Here is a 26,226-nt window from a genome sequence, read left to right on the forward strand (position 1 = left end):
AGATCACTTAGAAAAACAGCAGTGTTCTCGTTTCAAGCAAGAAATATATACACATAATTGATTGGTGAGGTTATTGGCACGACTGGAAAAACCCAAATCATCGACTCTATTATATAACAACTATTTGCCAACTACATTAAAGTCAGTACAGAGTAAATAGAAAGCAGTTAGAAGGATAACAGAAATTGAAGTTGCCATTTTGAAGCATACAAAGTGCAGCGCGGTAACAACAGGATCAAGTGCACAACAGTATAGCAGAAACCAGCAAAGAGGAAGTGGAGCTGAGCAGGCCAGCAATCCCAAACCGACAAATCTCGAACAATAGCACATTTTAACCACAACTAACACGTCGCTTGAGTTTTCTTTCGCTATACCCGAGTAGTAAGTTTGCTCTCAGTGTGCTTAGTCGATTAAAGTTTGCGTGTCACCTCTACTATACAGTCTTCAAAACTCAACCACAACATTGCCTTCACTTCCCACAATGGAAGGCAGTCAAAGTTAATTGTGATTACAGATGCTTCCTCAAGTTTATTACGCATCAAACTTGGCATGTCCAGCGGAGGTGGGAAGATGGAAACATCGAGACAAGGCGAACGACATGGAAAGATAGAATAAATGGGCTACTACAGTAGAACCCCGCGGTTGCGTTCCTGGGTGCCGCACTTTTCAGGCTACGTAGCTGCAGGCGAACCCTTGTTTGGTGTCCATTGAGTTCCACGCACTAGAAAGGCAACTGGTAACTTAGGGGACGTTAACGCATGATATGTCCTCAACAGGCACCCGAAACCTACCTGAATGACAACTGCAGACACCCATGTTTGCATTTAAGGTGGCTTGGCTTGTCTTACGGTGAAGCATTGTGCACTGTGTTTGGTAGAGGGGGGTTTGGGCAGGCTGTGCCATCATCAACAGTAGCGATGGCTGCGCCTTTTTTTGTGTTAGTCTTTGGTTATCTTTGTTCCACTGTGCTGCAACTTTGTCCTCATCCGCTTCGTGCAACTTTGTTCGTCATTGCATCACTTACCGTATTTATTCACATATAGGTCGACCCTTTTTTTTCAGAAATGTTATCCATAATTAGCTATCGACCTATATTCGTGACCAAAGCGAGACAAGCCAAGAAGTTGTGACCAAAACAAACGCGCCGGCATGCATGTCGAAGCCGCAGCCGCAGTTGCGCATAATACAAATATTAAAAACGGAAAATTTGCGACAATTAGGTACGTAAATCCAAAAAGAGTGCTAGTGAAATTAATAAGTCACCACAAAGTTCCTGATTAATAGAATCACTGGTATAACCAATTCATAAGGGTAGCGCAGTAGCGCTGACGTCCGCTTTCAGGTTGTCTACTTTGCAGGCTTCGTACGGGGCTCGCATTGGCTCGCATACCTCGGAAAGCCTTGTCTTTGTGTCTTTTTTTTGCGTCGCCATTCTGAGATTGCATTCGCAGTTTTGCAAATCTCTTTCTCTGCGGTTTTGCTTTTGCTGCTTGATTGACGATGTCACGTCGACAGAGCTTCACCGCCGACTTCAAGCGAGAAGTGATTCTTTTTGCGGAGAACTCGAACAACTGTGCCGCTCAGCGTGAGTTCGATGTGAACGAAAAGTTGATTAGGGGCTGGCGGAAACAGCGCGACCGACTGTTTGCGTGCAACGGGCGGCGTCGTGCTTTTCGCGGGCCAGCAACCGGGAGGTACGATGCTCTCGAAAAGGAATTGAGACTTCATGTGGAAGAGGAGCGTGCGAAGGGTCTTCAGGTGTCGTGCGAGGACATACAAACGAAGGCTCGGCAATTGGCGCAGCGAGAGGGGATAGGTCGGTCGACGTTCAAAGCGAGTCGGGGTTGGGTTCAGAAGTTTATGCGGCGCAACGGACTCTCCCTTCGTCGTAGAACGACCATCTGCCAGCGTTTGCCAGCAGAATATGAGGAGCGGCTTATTGAATTTCAGCGGTACGTTCTGAAGCTCCGGCATGAATAGGATTATGTTCTTGGCCAGATAGGGAACGCCGACCAAACGGCAGTATACTTTGACATGCCCAGTCGTACCACCGTAGCAACAAAGGGGGCAAAAGACGTGCGCTTGTTGACGACTGGCCACGAGCATACACGCTTTACTGTCATGCTGCGCTGCACTGCAGATGGCTGGAAGTTGCCGCCATACATCGTGTTTCGCCGAAAGACTTCCAAAAAATGAATCGTTCCCGAAAAAAGTGATCATCCGCGCAAATGAAAAAGGGTTTATGAACGAAGAAATGGTTAAAGAATGGTTTAAGGCTGTTTGGATGAAGCGACCAGGCGCCGACTTGGGCCTTCCGAACATGCTGGTCTTGGACTCATTTAGAGGCCACATTTGCCCGGGCGTCAAGGAAGCCCTACGGAAGGCAGGCACGGACCTGGTCGTCATACCTGGTGGTATGACGTCTCAACTGCAGCCGCTGGACATCGCCGTCAATAAGCCTTTCAAGGACCGCGTCTCGAAATGCTACAAGGAGTGGCTAGCGAACGACAGTGCAGCCATGACGCCAACGGGACGTCGCAAGAAGGCCTCGCTCAGCGAAGTGGCGACATGGGTGAAAGATGCGTGGGAAGACCTTCCTGCGGAGATAATCAGGACAGCATTCAAGAAATGCTGCATTTCGAACGCACTCGACGGAAGCGAGGACGACGTCCTTTGGGATGCAGAGGTCGCCAGTGAAGCATCCCAAGAGGAAAGCAGTTTAGACGATGATGTGGCTTCTTCTGACAGCGACTAGCTAGTGGCCAAAGTTCGTTATGAATAAAGGTTTGTCGTGTACATGTTTCTCGGTTTTTCAAAGAAATATGGGTCGACTTATATTCGAATAATTTTTTTTTATTCCTCGGCGAGCCTTGTATATAGGGGTCGACCTATATTCGTGGTCGACCTATATGTGAGTAAATACGGTATCTTTGCAGCTGGCAGGAATGGGATCAAGTGCTGTGCACGAATGCGACATGCGACCTCATTTTCGCAAACCACGAACACAATTACGTTTTTGTGGACGATGTCGTTATGACCGTCGATATGATTGTGGCCAAGTGTGTCGTTGTGCACAACAGCGGCTATCCAGAGAACAGTGAGTCGTCACTAGAACCAACCTTTAGGTCAGTTGTAGAGAAATTAGACCTGCTCAGAAGGTATATATTTGGTCTAGTGATGGTCGTAAGAGTCACTGCAAGTTTTGGGAACACACTGTCCTCGCTAAACGAGAGAAAATGCAGCAGACAGTGCTCCACAATTTTCTTTAAATGCCAGCACAGCAATAAACATCTGTTCTATTTGCCATCACTGTCAATTTTCATATTTGCCGCTTTCCCAGTTCCTATATTCTTGGGGGGAGGCCCGTGAAAAACGCATAAGCGAGGTTCTACTATGCTAAAAATTTAGCTAAGATAAGTATTTGAAAGGAAGGCAAAAGAGATGGAAAGACTAAATAAATGAGCTAAAACTAAAAAATTGGGCCAACATTAGAACATCGAAATGCAGTGAAACAGGAGGAAAGATGGTACAAATGGGCTAAAACTAAAATTGGGCTGTTATATAGAAACAAGAATAGAAAAAAAAAAAAGAGTCTCAAGAACACAGCAGCGGTGCTTTGTTCCGGGACAATGTGCGGAATGTGGTGGGAAGAATTGCGAAGAAATAAATTAGAACACCCTGAACTTCTGCCCAGTGTTACCGCCTTTTCACGCACACATTTCTATTCACCTTGTTAGCCCACGTTTGACCTCGCACAAAAAAAAAAACGTGGCTGCCTAGTCGAGAGATTCTTTCGTCAACATGTATACGTTTGCACACACATGAGGATACAGCTATAAAATAATGCTGCATCCAAATGAACCAGACAAAGACCAGGAAAAATGACACTTTTTCGTGGAACTAGAGAAAGAATGGCATAACTAAATCTGCAGGTAAGCAAGACCAAATAGCATTTACACATCGTGCTTTGAAAAAAAAAAAAAAATTAAAAGACAACGCAAAACTACCGCGTTACTAAGTCACTTGTGCAATGATATTTTCACAACTGTCTAGCAGTCTCGACGGCACACAAAACGGAAAAGAACATGGGCGGCAGTTCTTGGCAGCAGTCGTGGTGGACAGCTTCAGCAAAAGGGCTCAGTAGTTATCCTCACGTGCACTGCTCAGGTGCTGAATGCTGTGAAGGCCGGCTGGAACAAAACAGCTGCTCCCTGGCTCATGAAACGCATGACCTGCACAAAGAGATGAATTTGTTACACTCAAAGTGCACCGTATGGCATGAAGCAAAAGCAGTGGCATCTGTAGGGACAGTAAGGAAAGGAAAGGTTTGCCAATAATAACATATTATACCTTCATCTTACAAAAATAAATCCATGTTCACTGGTAACGTACCTTTGTAAACTAAAGAAGACCGAAAAATGAGGTACAGGTACTGAAATTGCAGTAGACTTTCAAGAGAAAATTGCAGTGACATCTAGAGAGCCTTTGGTTGAGGATCTCTGAGGTGGTGAACACAAAGGAGCTCTGCCAGTTATAAATGTACCATATTTGTGTTTGTATACCTACTGGACCCTATACAGTCAACGACCGAATTTTCGAACGGCCAAATTTTTGGACATGCCCGATATTTCGGACGTCTTCGCGGCACTGCAATGAGCTCCATAGTATCAATGTATAAGGGAATCTGAAATTTCAGACACTCGAAATCCCCGCCATCCAATTTTTCAGACTTTTTGACGCGACGGAAGGTCTGAAACCGCAACTGCATCATACAAAGCCGCTATTTTGGCTATTTCCCAGTCTGCGTACCATGTCACAGCTTTGAACAACTAGCCGTACCTAGCCGTCACACACCGATTTGGTCTGGCTACTCTGGCTATGCGCCTCTTCCAGAGTTTCCGGAAGTGCCGTCGACGCCGCGACCGTTTCGCCTTTTCGTTGCGCAGATTCATCGCAAACCACATGGTGTTTCGCTAAGCTGATGCATGGTTTTGCTACGTGCTACTTATTGTGTCAAGTGTGCTCTGTGACGCTAGGCCTAAGTGCTTCGACACTTCGCAACAAGAGTTTATGCGCAGCATCTTGGTGTGCTGCCAGTAATGAGCTGTAAGAAAATAAAATAAAAATTTAGTTTTATTGAAGATATGGCGGCTTAAGGCAGATATTGGCTTGCTAGCAACGGTGACCGAATATTTGCTATTTTGTATTACTGTTATCTTATTGACCAATACAGGTATTGCAGCTGATAATGAGGGTAAACCTGATAATAAGACTCAAAACTCACAAAAATCCAAAGGTTATAGCTATTTCTTAAAATTCCTTTACAGTTTTAGAAAAAGTAAAAATTCTTCGAGATTTTTATACTTTCTGGATTCCCGCAGCTGAACCGAGGGACGTACGTCGACTAAAGCTTTTTTTTTTTTCTTTAAGTTCCCAGTGGCAAAAGTGGAGGGTGGATTCATTATGTGAGTTTGTTGATGACGCGACAAATACAGTCTCAGTTTCCACGATCGCAAGCGGTGTCTCATGCTGATTTCTGTACATCAAATTATCGATACAGTCAAACCCACTTATAACAATAAGTTTTAACAGTCACTGCACTGTCAAAATTGCCATATTTTCTACGGTAAAATAAACTGCTTATTACAATGGTGTCATATTATATTATTAGTTATAACAACCAAATATGGTCACTGAAAGTCAACAAAGACATGGAAGTGCGGCGACCACAAAAGCGTGCGTGTACGTGGAGATGCGGACGACGCCATACAGCGGCAATAAAAAAAAAAAAGAAATCGGAACAGAGTGCGTCGAGCCAATGCATTGATGGGGTGTGCCGGGGAAGCTTCAATGCCGCAGAGATACGGGGAAGGACGGAGCGCTTCCTCGCGCAGCGTAGGAAGGACATGTAAGGTGCTTCCAGGCACGGCCGTCCTGAGGGAGAGCTTTCAGCGCTCCCCACTCAAGATTGCCCGTGGCCTAGAGTAGCCTAGGGAACTCGCATCCTCTCTGCCTCTGCACGGTGCAGCAGTACATTCTGAGGGTGTGCTGACCGTGGTGCGCTGCACTATCCTCCCCTATTTGCTTTGCCCAGGCCCTCGGTTCGCAGTTGCACATGTTTTGTGGCAGGCGTGCATCAGCGTTCGTGCATGTGTCTGTCTAGCGTGGTTCTCGTGTGTCATCATCGTTGCCATGACCTTGCTGGTCCTGGATTTTCCGTGAACAACAGTGGAGGATCCTCCTTCAAGAAGAACGACAACTAGCCCAGAAGAGGAAGCGACCAGCAATACCGCTGAAAGTTAAGCGGAACAGTGTATGTGAGCCCAAGGACTGCGTAAAAGTGTGCAACTTGGTGCGCAAGTACGGCCTGACGCAACCACCAGTATCGAAATTCATCCACAGCGCGCTCAAGATTGAAAACGAAAGCGATGCCAGTGCTACCCATGCAGTGGATGACGACCGGAAAACGGTTCGACACGGGGTCTACAAAGATGTAGAACAGGCGCTTTACCAGTGGTCTTTGAACGCCTGTGCAGCGAACCTGCCGATCAGTGGCCCGATTTTAACAGAGGGTGCCAGGCACTTCGCATACCTCCTGCACAACACCTCCTGTGATGCCCCGTAGTGATCCATGTATGCATCGTTACAGAGAAAAAATTGCGAAAAAAAAATTTGGTGTAGGCGCTCATTTAACTTCTTTCACAAAACACTTCAAAAATTAAGGTTTAACAAAACTTCTTAGGGCGTATACAGCGGATTGCAGTAAAGTCCGTACCCACGGCCTCCGTGAAGAAGCGGTACTAGAGTGCAGTGGGTGTCTTCCGGCTGCTAACGACGCCGCCACCAGATGGCGGACTCTGAGGTGTGGCACTCGTAGACTCCTCCCCTGCGGCGCCTCCACCACGGAGGTTGTGCAGCAGCTGCATGAGCGTAGGGCAGCCAGACACCACGCCCAGCTCCGCTTCCAGCGTCTGGAAAAAGTTGACCATCCCAAGGATGGAATCATAAAATGGAAGCAAAATGAAAGCCAGCAGGAACCTCTGACAGTGGATCCTTTGCTAGGTATCAATACGTGTCAAAACATAACACACTCTCAAGGAATATACTGCACAGCGGAAAGAACAACAGGAAAAGAAAGCTAGGGGTGTGCGAATATCAAAATTTTCGAATACGAATATCTGATCATTGAAGATAAGAAAGAAAAATTGAAAACAGCAAACAATGTTCATCTCGTTATAATATAAATAAATTATAAATAATATAATGTTAAACATTATATATGTAAAAACATGTGAATTAACCTTACTTCCCATCAGGGCTACAGGCAGAAGCAGGCTGAACCCTTTTGGAACCATTCAGGGAGCACTAATAATGCTATTCAGCGGCAGCGGTGGCGTAGCGGTAGAACATCCGCCTCGCATGCAAGAGGACCGGGGTTCAAATCCCGGTGCCGCGCAATTCTCCACCGGATGAAAAAAAAAAAAAAAAAAAATCCGCGTGTCGATGGAATTGCATATACAGGTTTGGGGTGCGACCTGATGCCGGTGAACACCTCCGGCAACGCACTCCCTCACCAGAACAGGAGTTGGCCACCCTGGTGCAGTAATTAGCCACAACCTCCTATGATAAGCTCCATAAAACCCCGGCCCTCAGTCACCAGCGGCTGCGGAACAACTGACCACGGCGGCGGTCAGACCTGTGACGCAGCAGGGGGTGCTAAGAAAGCCTGGCTCCGCTGGACAGGCCGCCATTGGAAACTGACCCTGGCAACGTTTAATGCCAGAACCCTTGCTAGTGAAGCTAGTTTAGCAGTGCTGTTAGAGGAACTAGAGGGCATGAAATGGGATGTCATAGGGCTTAGTGAGGTTAGGAGGCCGAATGAGGCATATACTGTATTGAAGGATGGGCATGTACTGTGTTATCGAGGTTTACCAGAGAGGCGACAACTAGGGGTAGGTTTTCTTGTCAATAAGTATATAGCGGGTAATATAGATGAATTCTATAGCATTAATGAAAGGGTTGCAGGCATCGTAATTAGGCTTAATAAGCGGTATAAACTGAAGGTTGTACAGGCCTATGCACCTACATGTAGTTATGATGACCAGGCAGTTGAAAGCTTCTATGAAGATGTAGAATCGGCAATGCGAAAAGTAAAGACGCAGTATACTGTACTAATGGGCGACTTCAATGCCAAGGTAGGGAAAAAACAGGCAGGAGACAAGGCAGTAGGTGACTATGGCATTGGTTCTAGGAATAGCAGGGGGGAGTTACTAGTTGAGTTTGCAGAGCGCAATAACTTACGAATCATGAATACCTTCTTCAGCAAACGGAAGAACCGGAAATGGACATGGAAAAGTCCTAACGGAGAGACTAAAAATGAAATCGACTTCATAATGTGTTCAACCCCCGCCATTGTGCAGGATGTAGAGGTAATCGGGAAAGCTCGATGTAGTGACCATAGGATGGTGAGGTCCCGAATTAGCCTAAATCTGAAGAAGGAACGCAATAGATTAGTAAGAAAGAAACCCATCAACGAATTAGCGGTGAGGGGGAGGGCAGAAGAGTTCAGAATCTCGCTACAGAATAGGTTTTCAGCTCTAACTGAGGATGGCGACATTACCCTAGAGGCAATGAACAATAATTTCAGAGATATCATTACTGAGTGCGCAGTAGAAGTAGGCGGTAGGATAGTTAAAGAGGATACCGGTAAGCTGTCTAAGGAGACGAAAGATTTGATTAAGAAACGGCAGAGTATGAAAGCTTCCAATCCAACAGACCAGATCGAATTGGCCGAGATATCAAAGCTAATCAATAAGCGCAAGGTGGCCGATATAAGGAAGTATAACATGGAGAAAATTGAGCATGCTGTAAAGAACGGGGGAAGCCTTAAAGCGGTAAAGAAGAAATTGGGCATAGGCAAAAACCAGATGTATGCGATAAGGGACAAGGCGGGCAACGTCATCACTAATATGGACAAGATAGTCAAAGTAGCCGAGGAGTTCTATACAGATCTCTACAGTAGCCAAAGTAGTCAGGACCGTAGTGAGATTGGCGGTAGGGAAAAACAGTCAGACGTTCCACCAGTGACGAAGGACGAGGTCAAGAAAGCACTAGAAACTATGAAAAGGGGGAAATCAGCTGGAGAGGATCAGATAACTACAGATTTGCTGAAGGACGGGGGGGATATCGTGCTAGAAAAACTGGCCACCCTGTATACGCAGTGCCTGGTGTCATCGACGGTACCGGAAGCATGGAAGAATGCAAACATTATCCTCATTCACAAGAAAGGGGACTCTAAGGACCTTAAAAATTACAGACCAATCAGCTTACTGTCTGTTACGTATAAGGTATTTACTAAGGTAATCGCCAATAGAATCAGGACAACCTTAGACTGGAATCAAGCAAAGGATCAAGCAGGGTTTCGGAAACGGTACTCTACTATCGATCATATCCATACCATCAATCAGGTGATAGAAAAATGCTCGGAATATAACCAGCCCTTATACATAGCATTCATTGATTACGAAAAAGCATTTGACTCAGTTGAAACCTCGGCGGTGATGCAGGCATTGCGAAATCAGGGGGTAGACGAGCCGTACGTGAAAGTGCTGGAAGATATATATAGTGGCTGCACAGCAACCATTGTTCTACATAAAGAAAGCAATAAAATTCCCATAAAGAAAGGTGTTAGGCAAGGAGACACAATCTCCCCAGTACTATTCACAGCTTGTTTAGAGGAAGTATTTAGAGACTTGGAATGGGAGCAGTTAGGGATAAGGGTAGATGGAGAATACCTCAGTAATCTGCGATTTGCTGATGACATTGCCTTGCTAAGCAACTCGGGGGATGAACTGCAAATAATGATTGATGACCTAGACAGAAAAAGTAGAATGGTAGGCTTGAAAATCAATATGCAGAAGACTAAGGTAATGTTCAACAGCCTCGGGAAGGAACAGCAGTTTACATTAGGTAGCGAAATACTGGAAATAGTAGGCGAATATGTCTACTTAGGACAGGTAGTAACCGCAGATCCAGACCATGAAAAGGAAATATCAAGAAGAATAAGATTGGGATGGAGCGCATTTGGCAAGCACTCGCAGATTATGACTAGCAGCTTACCGGTATCGCTCAAGAGGAAAGTGTACAACAGTTGCATCTTGCCTGTACTCACCTATGGGGCTGAAACGTGGAGGCTAACCAAGAGAGTTCTACTTAAGTTGAGGACAACCCAGAGGGCTATGGAACGAAAAATGGTAGGGGTAACATTAAGAGATAGAAAGCGTGCAGAGTGGGTCAGAGAAATAACTCAAGTTAATGACATTCTAGTGGAAATTAAGAAGAAGAAATGGACATGGGCAGGACATGTAGTGCGAAGAGAGGATAACCGATGGTCGCTGAGGGTAACAAACTGGATTCCAAGGGAAGGAAAGCGTAGCAGGGGGAGGCAGAAAGTTAGGTGGGCGGATGAGATTAAGAAGTTCGCAGGGGTCAAGTGGATGCAGCTAGCACAGAACCGGGTTAAGTGGAGAAATATGGGAGAGGCCTTCGCCCTGCAGTGGGTATAATCAGGCTGATGATGATGATGATGATGAATAATGCTATTCAAGAACAATGAAAAAAATAAAATTTGGTGCAATCTAAAATATATATTACTCTGGAACAGTTTCTAGGGTAAACTGCCTGCAGTTATTCTAGTTTTCTATTCCAAATATGCAGAAACCTCTGTATTGACACATTATTATTCAAGGCTCAATGCTTCGGTAACTAAGCACACATCTCTGACAAGACATGACAAACTGTCAAAACATGTACAGTTGTATGACATAATAAAGGTGACTTGAGTAACAATTCGAAGCAGGCTACAGTAGCCAAACAATTTTTCAGACTCCACTAATGCAGACTTGTGCAATATTTCTGACTTTACTGGGAACTGTCACGCATTTTATAGGAACATGCAGTTGCAGAGACTTTGCAGTTCTCCACAATGAAAATAGAATGCGATTGCCATCTTGCTTTGTGTACCGAGCTTGTTATGCGACATAGTTAAGCCTGCTTATAACGAAATTGTAATAAGTCCCTACTTTTTCGTTACATCCAGGTTTTCGTTATTATGCGATTTTCATACAAACACGCAATGACAGTGCAGAAAGAAAACAAGAATGAGAACTAAATGCCAGGAAAAGGTACTTAGAGAGTGTTTGTAGTAAATCCTCCATTACTTGAAGTAACAGATGCGGAGGAGCCCTCCAGAGGCACCAAAGCCAGGCTAGGACAGAGCGCGCGAGCGCAGTCGTGAAGCCACCAGATGAGGAGGTACCTGCGTCTTCACGCACGTCCGTTTTCTTGATCTGCCCGTCATCATCGACTCGCCCCCTCATCGTCACCGGTGCCTTGAGAGTAACCGCGTGACGACAGTGGGCGCACACTGCTCGCTCCATGTCTTATTTTTTTTTTTTTATTGTGTTATTTTTCGCTGCTTTAAAGCATGAAGTGTAGCGGAAGGTCGAGCATTTCGGAGCAGCTTTGGAGCAATAAAGCGAGAATTTCGGAGCATTTGAATTACGTTTTGGAACACGCTTCCAGGGTCGAACACGCCTTCGACAACTGCAGTTTGCTATTCCTGACATACACTATCACAAATTTGATTTTCCTTTATGCAATCTCAATACTTACTTGACTACACACGCATATCTGGCAAAACAAAACAGATTGTCAAAAAACATGCACAGATGCTTAAAATAACGCAGGCTGACCTAAGCAAGAATTTGGAACAGCATAGCAGCAAATGGAATACCTCCTTGCGCAGTTCATGAACACTGAGCACCAAGTTGGCGTCTTGCTTTTGCCTCTTTTGACTTGACAGGTTCAAACATTGAGTCCACCACTTTGATGTGCTCGAGCAGCACCCAAAAGTTTGGAGTTTAGATCCATGGGCATGACAGTTCTGCTCTCTGTCTTGTGCATATACTTCTTGATCCTATGCCCTTGCTGATTAATTCCCGAGCACTTGAGAGTAGTGCCTCCCGGGAGGATAGACGGCACTGAAGGGTAGCCTTGTTATTCTTCAGCTTGTTTAGTTCACTGCCTTCTGCCAGTTACTCCTAATAATTTTGCTTGAGCAATGCCGAAGCTTCAGTTTTAACAACTAGGTGATAGCCGGGGTGGCGCAGTGGTTGACTACTGTGCTTAAGGACGTGGGATCGAATCCCGGCCTCGGCGGCCGCTTTTCGATAGAGGCGAAAAGTGAGGCGCCCGTGTGCTGTGCGATGTCAGTGCACGTTAAAGAACCCCAGGTGGTCGAAATTTTCGGAGTCCTCTACTACGGCGTCTCTCATAGTCTGAGTCGCTTTGGGACGCTAAACTCCAAAACCAAACCGACCAAACCAACTAGGTGATAAGTCCTGTATGTAGGGCTGTGCGAATGTTGAAATTTTCAAACAAGAATCAAATACGAAAATGGGGGAAAAAGAACTGCCTTTGAATATCAAATACCCGACCAGTGAAAATAAGAAGCTGAAATCCAACAGCAAATATTCTTTGTCTCGTTTATTTCAGAGTTCCCATGGCATTTACAAATAAAATTAAACTACAACTGCACAGAAGTGTACAGTCGAACCTCGATGCGAAGAGCCTCAATATAATGAAATTCGCAATGTAACAAACTTCTTTTTCAATTTCCCGATTTCTGCCCCATTGAAAACCATGTTTTCTTGCGATTTAACGAAGTAATTTTATGCCCCACCCTTGATTTAACGAAGTCCCCGTGCATCGCATCCATGTACCAGTAGCTACCTTGACAATCGATGAGAACTAAAATTTCAGCCCTGACACACCACATTTTACAGCTGCCCTTTTACGCGTCAATTTTGCTGGAGGTCTGGAATTTGCGAGCGAAACAAAATCTGTCGCATGCATACAAAACCCCGATAGTTTTAGGACGCGTCATGGCATGGCGTAACTACCCAGTCAGAACGAAAAAGTGCTAACCGGTCATACCGTATTTACTCGTATAATGAACCCATTTTTTTACTAGAAAAATCTACATGTTTTTCAGGAGAGGGTTCAGTACGTGGGAAAAGTTGAAACTCTTTCTTTTCATTATTTTTTTTTATGAGTCGTCCATCCCAGTAGCATCGTTCCCTTCAAAAGGCGCTTGCTGCTATCACACGTTCCAATGATTTTGTGGTAGCAGACGGTGCCCACCCCATCACTGCATGATAAAGCGATAAAGCAAACATACTGAAAACCAAGTACGGCTTCTGACTTCCAGAAAGAATGACTTCTATCTTCCCTTGTGTACACAACAGCTCGTTACGTAATGTGTTGTGCTTTCCAAGTAAAGGCGGTCGGCTATAAAAAATTCTCAGGATTCTTGCAGATTCTACAGAATGTTGAAAAACCTGTCCTGGCTCTGCGACTATGATGCTAACTTTGTGAACTACAGCTCGAGTAGATGGGATGTTTTCCTACGCACCTCGATGACGCGTTCCAGCATGGTGTCGAGCTTGTCGATGTCATCAGTGGCCCTCTGGTAGTTGTCCTCGTAGGCCTTGCGGAAGCGGCCGAACTTGGCTGCCAGGGCGCGCAGCTGCTCCTCCCGCAGGAGCAGCTCCTCGCGCAGCCGCTCCACCTCCTGGCGCAGCTGCAGCTTGGCACAGATGGCATCCGCCTCGGAGGAAAAGCCCCGCCGCGACAGCTCCTCCTGCAGCTGGCGGCCCTGCTCCTGGTTGACGGCAGACAGGCAGCGGTTCTTCTCCTTCAGGTCACCCATCTGCTGGAAGAGGAGCTCCACCTCTCGGGCGTGGCCGTCCTGAAGGGCAGCCATCTGCTGCTCGAGGCGCTGGGCCCGCTCACACGCCTGGTCCCGCTGCCGGCGTAGCTCCCCGGCCTCCAGGCCGCACTGGGCCTTTTGGCAACACACCGTGTCCAGGTTCTGCTTCAACTCCTCACTGCACCAGTTAAAGTGCAACTTCAACCTCCGAGCTCCCAAGCGTACCAGAGAATGAGCAATGAGTAAGCCTGGGCTTGGAAGGTGCTAGCACAGTAAACTATTATCGTCCTGGACTTCATTATGCCCTAGCTGCAGTGTGCCAAACATTGGAGACCGGCGCAGCGGCTTCGTCTTACAAAAAGAGACATGGGCGATGAAAAGCGCGTGAGCAGTACCTGCATTGTCCGCAGAAGGTACATTTCGGATGACAATTTTGTTTCCAGTGTAGCACCAACACGAGGCGAAATTCACTCCCTGCAATGACACTAAATTTGCCTGTCTTACATCCGTATAAATTTTAGAAATGTGTATGCTGGGGAAAAAGTGAATAGAAAAATAAAACTTCGTCGGGCAAGTGTAACGCAAAATATACACCAGGCCCGGGAGCATGGAACAGCAAAAAATGTGTGCAAAATGACGCCAGCAATTCTAAAAGACAGCTTGTTGAATGCCTTGTTTTCCTACAATCTGCCCTTCTTTTCAGCAGCATTCACCAACTCTACGGTTTTCTCTCAACAATTGGAACATTCTGAGCAGTGAATCGCTCATGATTTGAAGAGGGCACATTTCCTTTGCCAGCAAGCCTGCTGTAAACTTGAAAACAAACTGACATCACATGCGTTTCTGCGAGGTCTGCCGGCTGCTAATCCATACTATTGGAGCAATGGCGGCGCCACCTGTACGTTTATCTCGCGGCAAATAGTAATTGCATGATGGTTTGTGCCTCTGGAAATCTTGTATTCACCAACAGCATCATCAAAACAATGCTGCTAACGATCAACCGTGCTGACTGGTTGATCGTTGGGGTACAAAACTGCTGGTTTTTCTGACACTAGATGACATATCAAAAAATAAGCTGTGTGGGCAGCTGTAGTCGTGCAGTAATGCTACACGAGGAGATAAAGCGGCGGTGCTTGCCAGATGCAGTTGATCTCGGTCTGATGCAGCCATTTTCTATGCAACACCCTTGCTACCGTTTACCACCACAACAGCCTTCAAAATGGCACTTTAAATTCGAAACTTTCTCTCCCCCATTTCCTATAGGTCCCTATTTCCTATATGTCCTATAAGTCCTATAGGCTCTGTTTTCTGCTCCTTCAGTTAATAAACTGTGCAGCTACTCCAAAACAAGCATGGGCCCTTAAGCTAGAATTTATGTAAGCCATCTTCACCCAAATGTGGCCACAACTGAACCTGTGACGTAGTGCTCAGCTGTAGGATGAGACAGCCATTTCCGTCACTGTAGGTGCCCCCACATGGAAGTGATGAGCACGTTTCACTCACATCTGCTCGTGGTCGGTGCGCAGCCGTTCCTGCACTCGTGCCTGCATGAGCGAGTGGATGCGCACAAGCTTGCCCGATAGGGAAGCCAGCTCAGCCACGGCCCGTTCGTGGCTGCTGCCGCCACCACCAATGCCAGCCGTGACACTGCCACTGCTGACGAGCTTGCCACCGTCAGTAGCCACCACTGTACGGAAGGGTGGTACTGTGCCCACGGGCTTGCCGGTGACCGACGACTGGGCCACGTCCTCGTCGCCGGCCCCCTGCTGCAGCTGCTGCTGTTGGCTTCCCGACGGTGCACTGCCGAGGATTCCATTCTCAGCAGGGCCAGCACCACTAAGCACCCCATTGGCAAGGCAGTGGGTAGGTCTGTCAGAAGGCAAAGGTGGTAATGAGTGTGGAGTATACACAAGCAGTGCGGTCCGTCACCACACACAAGACTATCTTCAAAGCATTTGTTGATGTTGGTGTGCCAATAATGTGCACTCAAGCATTCGAGACTGCACAAGTAAGGCAGTAGCGCGAATGATAAACACCTTTGTAGAGCAAAACTTCATTGGTACATTCTCAGATAATTACAATTTCCTGGTAACTTCACCCTCTGCTTTCAAAGGACTGGATGGATTGGAGACTATATTTTTCTATGAATAACGCGAATGTGGATGCAAGTCTACGATCACCCAGAAATGCTCTTCGGACCTGTGCCAACGAGAACTGACTGGCCTTTTGCAAGAAGTGAAGGTGTTGACAATTGCCATAGCACTCGAGTAGCATGTTTTTTAAGCCTCGGTGCTTTTGAGCCATGTTTTTTCAGGAGAACAAGCTTTTTCCCTCCGAACATGAATCACCAAGGTTCCGCTGTGCCCTACGCTTTCGCTAGTAAGCCATATCTTTGAAAACGCTATTAATACGACATTATTGCAGATAATTAATCTTAGGCTAAGTTTAAACAAGATCTACTGCACAGGGCGCGAGCACTGAATTCCATTCATTGCTGGCTTTTGGCAACTTGAAATTTGCCTGGGTCGAGGCAGATATTAATACGAGGAGTAACCAGAGTGGCCCACTCTCAGTCTACTCGTCCAAGGTGGCCCAGAGAATTCCACCGGCGCCAGTTGGGCACCGGCCTTGGCATGGCTAGTCTTTTGCTGCCAACCAAAGCTGTAGAACAGAACACGTGTGAATAAGGATGGTAAATGAGAATTAGAACTGCAAATGAACTGATCAAGTCTCAATGCAGAAGTGCAACGCATGTTAGCCTCGAAGGCGATGCGTCGCTGAAGGGTCTACTGTATAATCTGTATTATAGGTCGAGTGGGAATATAGGTCGAACCCCTTACCCTGAAGTTAAAAAAAAAAAAAGAAAATAAAAGAAAACAAAATGTGGAGAACCGCATATATTTACAAATCGGCCATGTCCCTGCATCACCAGAGCTACTGTCTCACTCAAAACTTTTAGCAGCGTCGTGGGAAGAAGACTCTTTGCTTCTCACCACTTTCCAGAGTGTGTCATCCAGTTCCATCAAGCGTGTTGCTTATGCAGCATTTCTTGAAGGGCTGCACGCGAACATGTGATGTTGTCCATGGCAACGCACACTCTTTTCTGAAACGTTGAGCCACCGAACTCTCGCTGAGAGAGCGGCCATGTTGCTTCATTGATAAAGAGACGTTTTATACTCTTAAAGAAAGAGCGCACGTGAAGATAAATGCGCTGGGGATGGAAAAAAAATGCCAGCAACTGCAGGATTTCGATATGATTTTGGCTGTTTTTCGTCACTTGTTGCCAGACTGTGCCTCAAATTCTGCTAAAGACCGCTATATAAGACGAGGGGCGACTTTAGTTTGTTTTCGAGAAAAAATCTCGACCTATATTCCGGTTTATACGGTACTTGTAGAGTTCAATGGCGTTGCCCTACGCTCTATTCTTTATCTGACCGCAAAAAAAAAAAAGTGAAAGCAGGTGCAATTTTCTTTTCTATGCCTCATGGCACAATCAACAGCACTACAGCCTGCCGGAATATTGGGATAGCGCTCAAAACCACAGAGCAAGTGGCGAATATCCAATGCAGACTGCCCAGGCTTTTGCCTACAGCACGAAAGTCACTGCTGTCACCAGCACTGCCGCATCTCCCCTGATATCACGGGCCGACACTTTTCTATAGAAAAAAATGTCTTATGAAGTGGATTCAAACCACTGTTATGGCATCCAAAAATAAGGCATTATACAGTACAACCTCGTTAATTCGAAGTCATCGGGACCGCGAGAAATCTTCGAATTAAGCGGGTTTTCGAATTAACCAAACACACCAAGAAATAAGACTTAGGCAAAAAAATTCGTTGCAGGAACGTGTTACCTTTATTCGGCATATTTTGAATTACTACTGAAAGTAATCAGAGATGCTGGTTTGCCGCGTCCGGTAGTTTGCGGCTCCTAAGGTCATGCTCTCGAGTTGGTCAAATAGACGAAACATCTCTGAACTTCCACCGCGGCACTCAACAAAACTGCGGATAACGTTCAGCGATCCGATAACTTCACCAAGAGCAGGTGCTCGGGGAGGCTCGTTGGTGTCGTCGTCGCTATCGTCGCTGTCATCGCGTATGTTCGTACCAGCAGTGATCTCACTCTCCAAGTCAGAGTAGCCAGTCTGCTCTTCAATCTCAATGTTGATATACTCAGCGAAGCCGACTGCGTTGGACTCATCCTCTGCGCAGAGCGCATTGATGCGGTCGCAATACTCCGCTCTCACCACAGACGGTGAGAAAGGTTAAATTATTGCGTTCTTTAAAACGGCAAAACCATCCATTGCTGCACTTAAATTCCTCGTGCCTAAGTTGTAGAGCTAGGTCGTTGGCCTTCTCCCGCAGTAGCGTTCCATTGACGGGAAGGTGGGCAGCGTTTGCTTTCTGCAGCCAGCGAAGCAGAGCAGCTTCCACATCTTGATACGAGGGAGCCCGCACTCGTGACCGCTTCGAAGAATAGGTTTTGCCGTAAGCCTCTAGTATTTTTGACTTGTTGCTCAATATTGTGGACAACGTCGAGAGGGGCACGCCATGCCTTTTGGCCAACTCGGTCTTCGAACAAGCGCTCTTGCCTGCTTCCTGGATCAAGCAGAACTTCTGCTGCAGCGTTAAAGTCTTGTACTTTGGCATTTCTGCACTGCTACGGTCACAAAGCTAGCACTTCTGCACAGTCCCGCCCAAAAAAACGGCACAGTAGCCGACCCCTAACCACAGCGCACAACACAAAGAAATGGCGCAGGCGAGACCGACGCGGCGGTGGTGGTGGCGTACTTGCAGCGTCGGAGGCACGGGGGAAGAGTGGGCGACGCACACCAAGGGATGGAGTGGGGGCGAGGTCACGTGATAAAAACCGGTATGCCCGCCGTGTTGCAGTGAAGCACGTCTTCTCCTCTGCAGGCGCGTGTTTTGGCGGTGCGCGAGGCGCACTGTGGACCGATTTTTGTGCAGAGAGTGCTCCGGCTGGGGCGCTTCGCCTATAAATCATCACCATTACTATGTGGCTTTGCCTCGCGGCTCCGTAGGGCCGTCGTTTCGCCGGGTTTGCGGCGAAACATGGGCCAGGCATTGCCGCATAGCAGTCCAAATTTTCGAATTAACCGGGCTGGCGCAGGCCGCCTGTTCGAATTATCCGGCCAAATTTATATTGGAAAATACGGGACCGCAGAAAACCTTCGAATTATCCGGGATTTCGAATTAACCGAGTTCGAATTATTGAGGTATTACTGTATAATCCACTGCGCCACAGAAGCGATGAGAATGGCGCTCTTTAATTGCACTCTTCTTCGTTTTAACAGCAACATTTCTGCTATTTGTCGCCAGGTCACGCTGCTCAGAGGACCCTACCACTGAGAGAACGGAATCATGCGTATGAGCACTCGCACTAGGTCCGCTAACATTCATTAAAATCACCTCGTCGTCTTCTGTCATGGTCTAGCTTCACTGGCTTTCCACCCCGTAACAGTACCTACAAATTTGTCACCTTAAACTTGAGAGCTCAAAATTTCAGATCAGCAGCCTAATACCGAAGACAGTGGGACACAGGTACAGGTAATAAGAAAATTATTATTACACTGTTCTATATTACTGGTCAATTATTGTGCCAGGTGACTTCTTTACTGCAAGTAAAAACATTACCAGCACGTGCTGCACCCGAGCGAATAGGGTAACCACCTTTAACAGCCTAGGCAATGCAACTGACTCACCTGAAGACGGCTGCACTGTCGTCTATGTGGAAGCCATTGGCCCGAGAGGCAACGGCAGCCCCCAAAACTCGATGGGCTTCGCTGGGCTCGGGTTCTTCGGACGAGGAAATTGCACCACCAGTTGGAAACTGCCCCGCTGCTGTTCTTTCCCTGAGCCTGCCACTCCCCTCACCCCCATTGGCCGCCACCACACCGTTGCACTCCACAAAGGCATGCTCCACGACGCACGTGTTCCTCCTCTCGGCCAGTTTGTCGCCAATCTCACTGCCACCATTGACGGCCGAGTGATGGTCGACGACGAGAGGGACGAGAGGTGCATTTGCAGGCCGATCCCTGCCTTCATCTGGTTGCTGCCCCAGCATCCGGGAGCTAGCGGCCGCTTGGAGGATGGCCTGCACGAGGGAGCTGTGCTCAGGAGAGACACTGGGTGGGAGCTCGTCAACAGGTGTGCCGTAGCTCGAGTCTGGCTCGGAGTCGCCATTGGCATAGGCGGTTCCGCCATCCAGTGGCAGTGGTGCAGCAGCACCAGCACGGTCCTTGCGCGGCGGAGGGAGGGTGACAGAGGGCGAGTGCTCATCGCCGGAACCTTCCAGGTCGTCCATGATCTCCTCCAGAACCTGCACCAAGCATGCAGAAAATGGACACTGTAAACGCTGAAAAAGATTTCAGTGTAAACAATTCTGAGAAAATAGAAATGACGAGGCTTTTGAGTGCACTGATCACGCATTACGTTAAGCCTTCTGTCCAACTTCATATTGATCGGCAAACTCCACTACCGAAACTGAGAACTTACAATAGGTGCTCATTGTGGCAAATATGATTAAGATGAACCCTTCGATCACATGAGCAATATGAGGGCACTTTATGGTTAAAGAAAAAGAAACCAGGTTAAGATTAATAAGCTTCATGTGCCCCTCAGTCTAAACAAAGTTTCACAGTGACCACGACTCTCGGATGTTTCATATAAAACAGTAATTTGAAGCGTCCGTTGACCGCTTCAGAGGCGACCTAGAAACGAAACAATTGAGAGAACACCAGAAAAATGCCCTCCGTAGCTTCACTGTATCTTCAAACAAAGGCTTGAGGAAACTACTTTGTGGGTACAGGTAGGAAAAGCAGGGCTTGTTGCAAACAGTGCATCACATGTCACTTAATGCCGCAACAATTGGATGCCACATGCTAGCTGTTGACTGCGAACCACCAAATGGCCCGCTACCTAGCACCTGCCGTCATGATGGACCTGTCACAAGATGAACGGCACTCAACTGTGCTCAGACACGTCCCATCTAAGGTGTGGCCATTCCCCTCGCACAGCTCCACTGTGTACCAATATCTTTGACCAAACCAACCCCTCCGCCCCCTTCCCCACCCCCCCAGCCATCTGTTTAATGCCCCAAAGGACACACATCACAAGATTTTCGATGATCCAACCCACTGCCCTGCCGCCACATTACGCCACCCTCTTCAGTAACAGACTACGGGCCTAAGCTCTCGTCCAACAGTGACCAAGCCTCCCATTACACTAGCTCACAAGTACCTAACTGCTCTAACGTCATCCACAAGAAATGCATCTTTTTGGAGTGGACAAGTGACAGCAAAGTCACGAAATGCTGTACCATTGAATTTCTGCGCTGGAACCAGTATCGAGCAAAGTACGGGACAGTCACAATGGGTACCTAGTGCAGTGCACTAGCATAGGCTTGTCTGATTATGGCTTGATCTACGGAATGATAGCGGTGCTTGCTAAAGGCCCCTCTGCCCTCCTCTCCTCTCTTTTTATTTTTTTGCTTATGCAACCCCATTTTAAATTTCTACAGAAAAAAACTTCGACGCAAGCAACAAAAATATAGCACCTATTATATTGAAACTCAATTGTTCAACATGCAAGATTTCCAATAGGTGAGTTGAAGTCGATAAGGCTCAACTGCACTATGCAAAGAGTGGTGGCACACAGCTTAACTGCAAAAATTGTTCTTTGAAAAGTTACCTCGGCAAAAAACAACCGTAACAAGAATCAAGCCAGGCAAGCCGCATTAGACCACGAGCGGCCAAAAAGAGCGGTACGTGCCTCCGAGTCTAGCTGCAGATGCGAAGCTGCAAACAGGATGCTTGTCTTGAGGAAGGCTTGCAGTTTGGCCGACAGCTGTGCCAGGGCTTGCCCACTGCTTGTCCCAGCCTCCACAGTGGGTCGCTGGGACTCCAGCTGAGACTCCAGCTGGGACAGGCGCAGGCTGCAACAGAAAAATCTAGTTAACTTTTGTCACAAGCTGCCTCTTATAGCGCAGAAGATACGGCATCTCTCCACTCCTCTGATTATGCTTTGACATGATTCTTTGGGGCGATGCCTGCCCGGCCACGCAATCCATGGGAGGCATGCGGTGCGAACCGAAGGGATAAGAGACAGGTCCCATCACGCCAGGTGCCAGTGTGCTCGGGGGAGGTTCAGACACTTGGCTATCACTCTGGAGGCAAGCCGCTTCAGCAAATTCAAGCTTATTGAGCCCACAGTCAACTAGTCTCATCAACCTGTATGCTGTCTCCGAATATGGAACATCACGGTAACTTCAAAGCTGTGAGAGAATATTTTGCCACAGACTGGCTGTTAAAATGCTTTCGCCCTTGTTTGAATTTTGAATCTATTTAGCATTTTGTTCGCTGCATTTTCTGTGTATCTTGAATACCCGTTTCTGGCAATACTTTAAGGTCTTCTTTATTCCTGCATTTATAGATTGTCAGGATTCTATTGTGTAACTTACGGAGTCGACTTTTACAGCGATCTTGTCATCATAGTTTTTGTAATGGTCTGGTTATTATACAATGTCATTTTATTACTCGATATAAACATTCATTTGCTTGCAGCAAAAGTGCCTATTGCGAACTTATTCCTCAGTTACACACCGACAAGCGTGATTCAACAGGTTGACTAGCCTAACTGTTAACTGCGTCCGCAAACCTCATTGGAGGGGTGGCAGGTAACCGTAAGAGGAATCCCGCGCCTCTGCCCATTGCAAAGGCAGAGGTTTGTAACAACCTTCAAGGTGCCACAAAAATGTGAGAATTATAGAACGGCTGTAAACAACTGCTGAAAACCACTTGCGCCACAGTACCCTTATGTAATGAACGCTTGGAATGTGGCGCCTATACATTCGAGATGACGATGGTTTTTTGCGTTTTTTTTTTCGAGCGCACTGCTTTGAGCACGTTGTCTGAAACACCGAAGAATTGCTCCAAAGTCACAAGTGCTGCCACAGCTGCTTCTGTCATAATGCGCACGCCCGAGGTATGCGGGCACCCCTTGTTCGTGCTAATCAGGTTCAGGAAGGTTTACTTGGATCACTGGCTTCACAGATTGTACCTCGACACGATGTTCCAGTAAAAATTACCCGCGAAAGCCTGCTTTTGTCCAAATTAATGAGCATCCGAAGCCATATATCGTATTTACTCGCATAATTCTCGCACCCCCAACACCAGGGCGTCATTAATTGGAATTTTTTTTTCCTTCCATAATCATCGCACCACCAATATTACCACTCCAAGAGTTGTCACCGGCCGATACAAGCCTTAAAATAACTTTAAAAGGTTGGATGTCTACTTTCTGGATGGCCGCCACATAATAACAGTGGACTTAACTGTGTCATAGACTCACATGTTGATGTTTCGGGCCCTGGTCGAGGGCGACCGACTTGGAATGCACGTGAACTGCAACGTCTGGTTCAGAACTTTGCGCTTCTTGATGCGCACGAACTCATACATGGACAGCGTTTCTGCTGCGCATGGCGTCGTGGTTCATCGGCGAGCAAGCTAGACCGCGTGTGTGTGTCCCAGTCCCTTTCTACATGTCTGCTAGTAGCAACAAGCGCCATCTTTGGAGCACTACTGAACCTAGCTGGCCTCGTGTGCACGCGCTACCAGGCGGCGATAGCGTGCTCGAGTAAATTGGGTAGATCATCATCATCGATTACGCTCTCTTTTTTTTTTACCTCCATGATGCTCGTAGTCGTCGCCATTTTGTGAGGTGTCTCGTTGTCATTGTTCCTTCGTTCCATCCGTGTTGCTTGCTTTGTTCCACTGTCTGCTGTGTTCTTGGTGCCGCATCGCGGTGGGGCGGTGCGCAAGTTATACAGCTGCTTTTAAGCTGAAAGTTTTCGAGTATGGGTTACAGCATGGCAACCGCGCTGCCAGCAGGCATTTCGGCATCAACAAGTTCTGCGTAGTACGTAGACAGCGATTGCAGTGTCGACACACACTCGGATCAAGTCTCTGATCAAGAGTAGAACTGTATGGTCTGCTGTGAACATTATACCACGAGACATAGGGAGTGATGAGGCTGCGTGCAGTGAACAAAGTGCTTTAGCAATCTGTGCTTTTGGTGACCCTGTACTTTTATAACAAGGGCAAGTTCTGCTTGAAAGTAATGTTTTGGTTATATTTACAATAGCTGACCTACGAATCCCAATTCACACCTATTTAAATTTGCTTTTAGCGCTCCAAAACATTTGCTCGAAAATTTTCCCCGCATAATTATCACACTTTCCTACTTAGCATCATTTTTCCGCAAAAAAAAGTGAGAGCATTATGCGAGTAAATATGTACTTCCAGGTGTGTCAGCCAGGAACGTGCTCCTACTTTATCCGAACAGAAACAGAGGTTAAATTAATAAAATTTTACCGTAAAAAGATAGGCAAAGCCCACAGTAATTATAATGGCGGTACTCATCATCAACACAAACATGCGTATGTCCACTACAGGATAAGGACATCTCCATATTTCCCCAGTCAACAGTGTTATGTGCCAACCGCGGGCCAACTAATCTCTGCAAACGTCCTAATCTGTGCAAACGTCCTAGTATCACCCACCCGCTTACCTCAGACTCTGTTACACTTAGACTGTCTGGAAATCCATTTCATTAGCATTAATTACTAAAAGTTATCGTGCTTTCGTATCACATGTCCTCTCCACGCTTATCACTCCTTGGCACTGACTACAACATCACCAACATCCAACTCTATCTACTCTTTTATGATATAGTGTATAGAACATGTTCCGCCGAAAAGCTGCCGCGCCCTAGATGGTTGTCGTGGAGTCTGAAAAAAAATCCTGATTGGTCAAAAAAGTCGGGGCGTAATGTCAAATGTGTAGCTACTGCCACCTACACAGTCTTCCTGTAAGAGGACATGCATAAAAAAGTTGATATCCTCAAAAAAATATTTTCCTTGACATTTTTAACACTGCAGGATGGCACTTGTGTCAAAAATTATGCCTTGAATAGCAAATATAGACAATATAAAACAATGTTTAGAGAGAGAACAAATAACCTCGCAAGTGCAAACGTAGAAAGAGAAGGAGTTTCCTGCTGCAACATAAGTGGGGTGCTGTGGAAGAAAGTTAAAACAAAAAGGGAGTGCCCACTTTTTCTGCTGGCACTTGGCGAACAGCTTGGCACAGCGCTGGTAGAGGACGCGCGACGTCTCCAGGGCCGCCTCAAGAAGCCCACGCAGACGCCTCATCTCAGCTTCCGATTCCAGCTGCGCCTCGGCCAGGGTGGTGCGCTCTGCCTGCAGGAACTCGCAGCCCTCGCGTGCCTCGCCCAGCTGCACCTGAGGATGCGCACAGCGGTCGAGCATGTTAACTCATTGAGGCACAGAAGGCAATATGCACACGACACTCCGGCCACACCATACATGCTGAGAGAGGGCTGAAACTTTAATCTGATGCGCATTATTCTTTTACTATTTAGAGCAACACTATTTACAGGACCATAAGTTAATACCCCTCAAATCACACATCCAGAAAAAAAGAAAGAAAAAGACATCGATAGATGCTTTCCACAACGAAAATTTATTGCCTAGCTGAACTACTCGTTTCTACTTCATATCATGTATTTCATTGATTGACACTGCAACCTTGGCATCCAGCTCTGGACAGTGTCCCAACTGTGGCCCTTGGAAGCGTTTTTCACCGTTGAAATTCACGTCACAGTTGAAAGGCAGCATCTCGGTACGATTCCATGGCATTATAAGCGAATGAGTTACTCCTGTAAATAACTTTTTCTTTTTTCTTTTTTTTTTTTCAGGAACTAAGGTCAGTTTGGAGGGAGGGCATTTTGTGGTCTTTAAGGGGGGACACGGGTCCTGCGGACCAAAAAATCGTGAAAAAATCACTTTTTAGAAAATGTGATTTGCGAAATCAGTAGCTCTTTATCTACCTATCTGCTAAGTTTTTCATCTCTAGGGTCGGTATTTTAGTCACAATGCCAATTTATATAATCGATGTCGCCCAAATTTGGGCCGAAAACGACCCCCAAAACAACCATTTTCCGCGAGGCGTAGCTCCCATTTTGTGCGCGGCACCGTAGCCATCTTGGTCTCATTCGAAAGAGCCGCCTTTCGTCTTCAAATTGCCGCCTCTGCTGTTTACATTCGCCCATTGGTCGCATAAAAAATAGCAAGAAAAGAAAACGCGGCATTTGCAATCCCATTGGCTTTCGGGGTGCACGTGACGATAAGGCGTCCCCGCATTGGTGGAGCTGGCTGACGGCGTCTGCTCGGCGCGCCCGAGCCGCGGGGAGACGGCGGAGACGTGACGTCGGCCGCGCTTGGTTCCGAACCGCGAGGTGCGTTCATGGCAAGAATTTGTGAAAAAAGTAAAAAAAATAGTTGAATAATCATCTCAAGTGATGCCCTGCCCCGGCTGTGCGCGCTCAGGCCGACGGAAATCGTGCGCCGAATGATC

General features: G+C 46.9%; 1 protein-coding gene across 1 annotated transcript in view; it reads right to left on the reverse strand.

The window, feature by feature from the left end:
• Window positions 1–2,978: 2,978 nt before the first annotated feature.
• LOC146196159 (uncharacterized) overlaps window positions 2,979–26,226 on the reverse strand; it is a 136,886-nt gene continuing 113,638 nt past the window's right edge. The window contains exons 9-15 of the mRNA XM_084598102.1: window positions 24,904–25,091; window positions 21,563–21,725; window positions 19,495–20,111; window positions 15,275–15,640; window positions 13,475–13,949; window positions 6,776–6,971; window positions 2,979–4,232 (exon numbers count right to left, since the gene is read on the reverse strand). Of these exons, the coding sequence (XP_084454228.1) occupies window positions 6,801–6,971; window positions 13,475–13,949; window positions 15,275–15,640; window positions 19,495–20,111; window positions 21,563–21,725; window positions 24,904–25,091 (1,980 nt within the window). The 3' untranslated portion in view covers window positions 2,979–4,232; window positions 6,776–6,800. The remainder of the gene's footprint in view (window positions 4,233–6,775; window positions 6,972–13,474; window positions 13,950–15,274; window positions 15,641–19,494; window positions 20,112–21,562; window positions 21,726–24,903; window positions 25,092–26,226) is intronic.

Source organism: Amblyomma maculatum, chromosome 3, assembly GCF_055883805.1.
Source record: "Amblyomma maculatum isolate TAMU_Amacu chromosome 3, ASM5588380v1, whole genome shotgun sequence".
NCBI lineage: Eukaryota > Metazoa > Arthropoda > Arachnida > Ixodida > Ixodidae > Amblyomma > Amblyomma maculatum.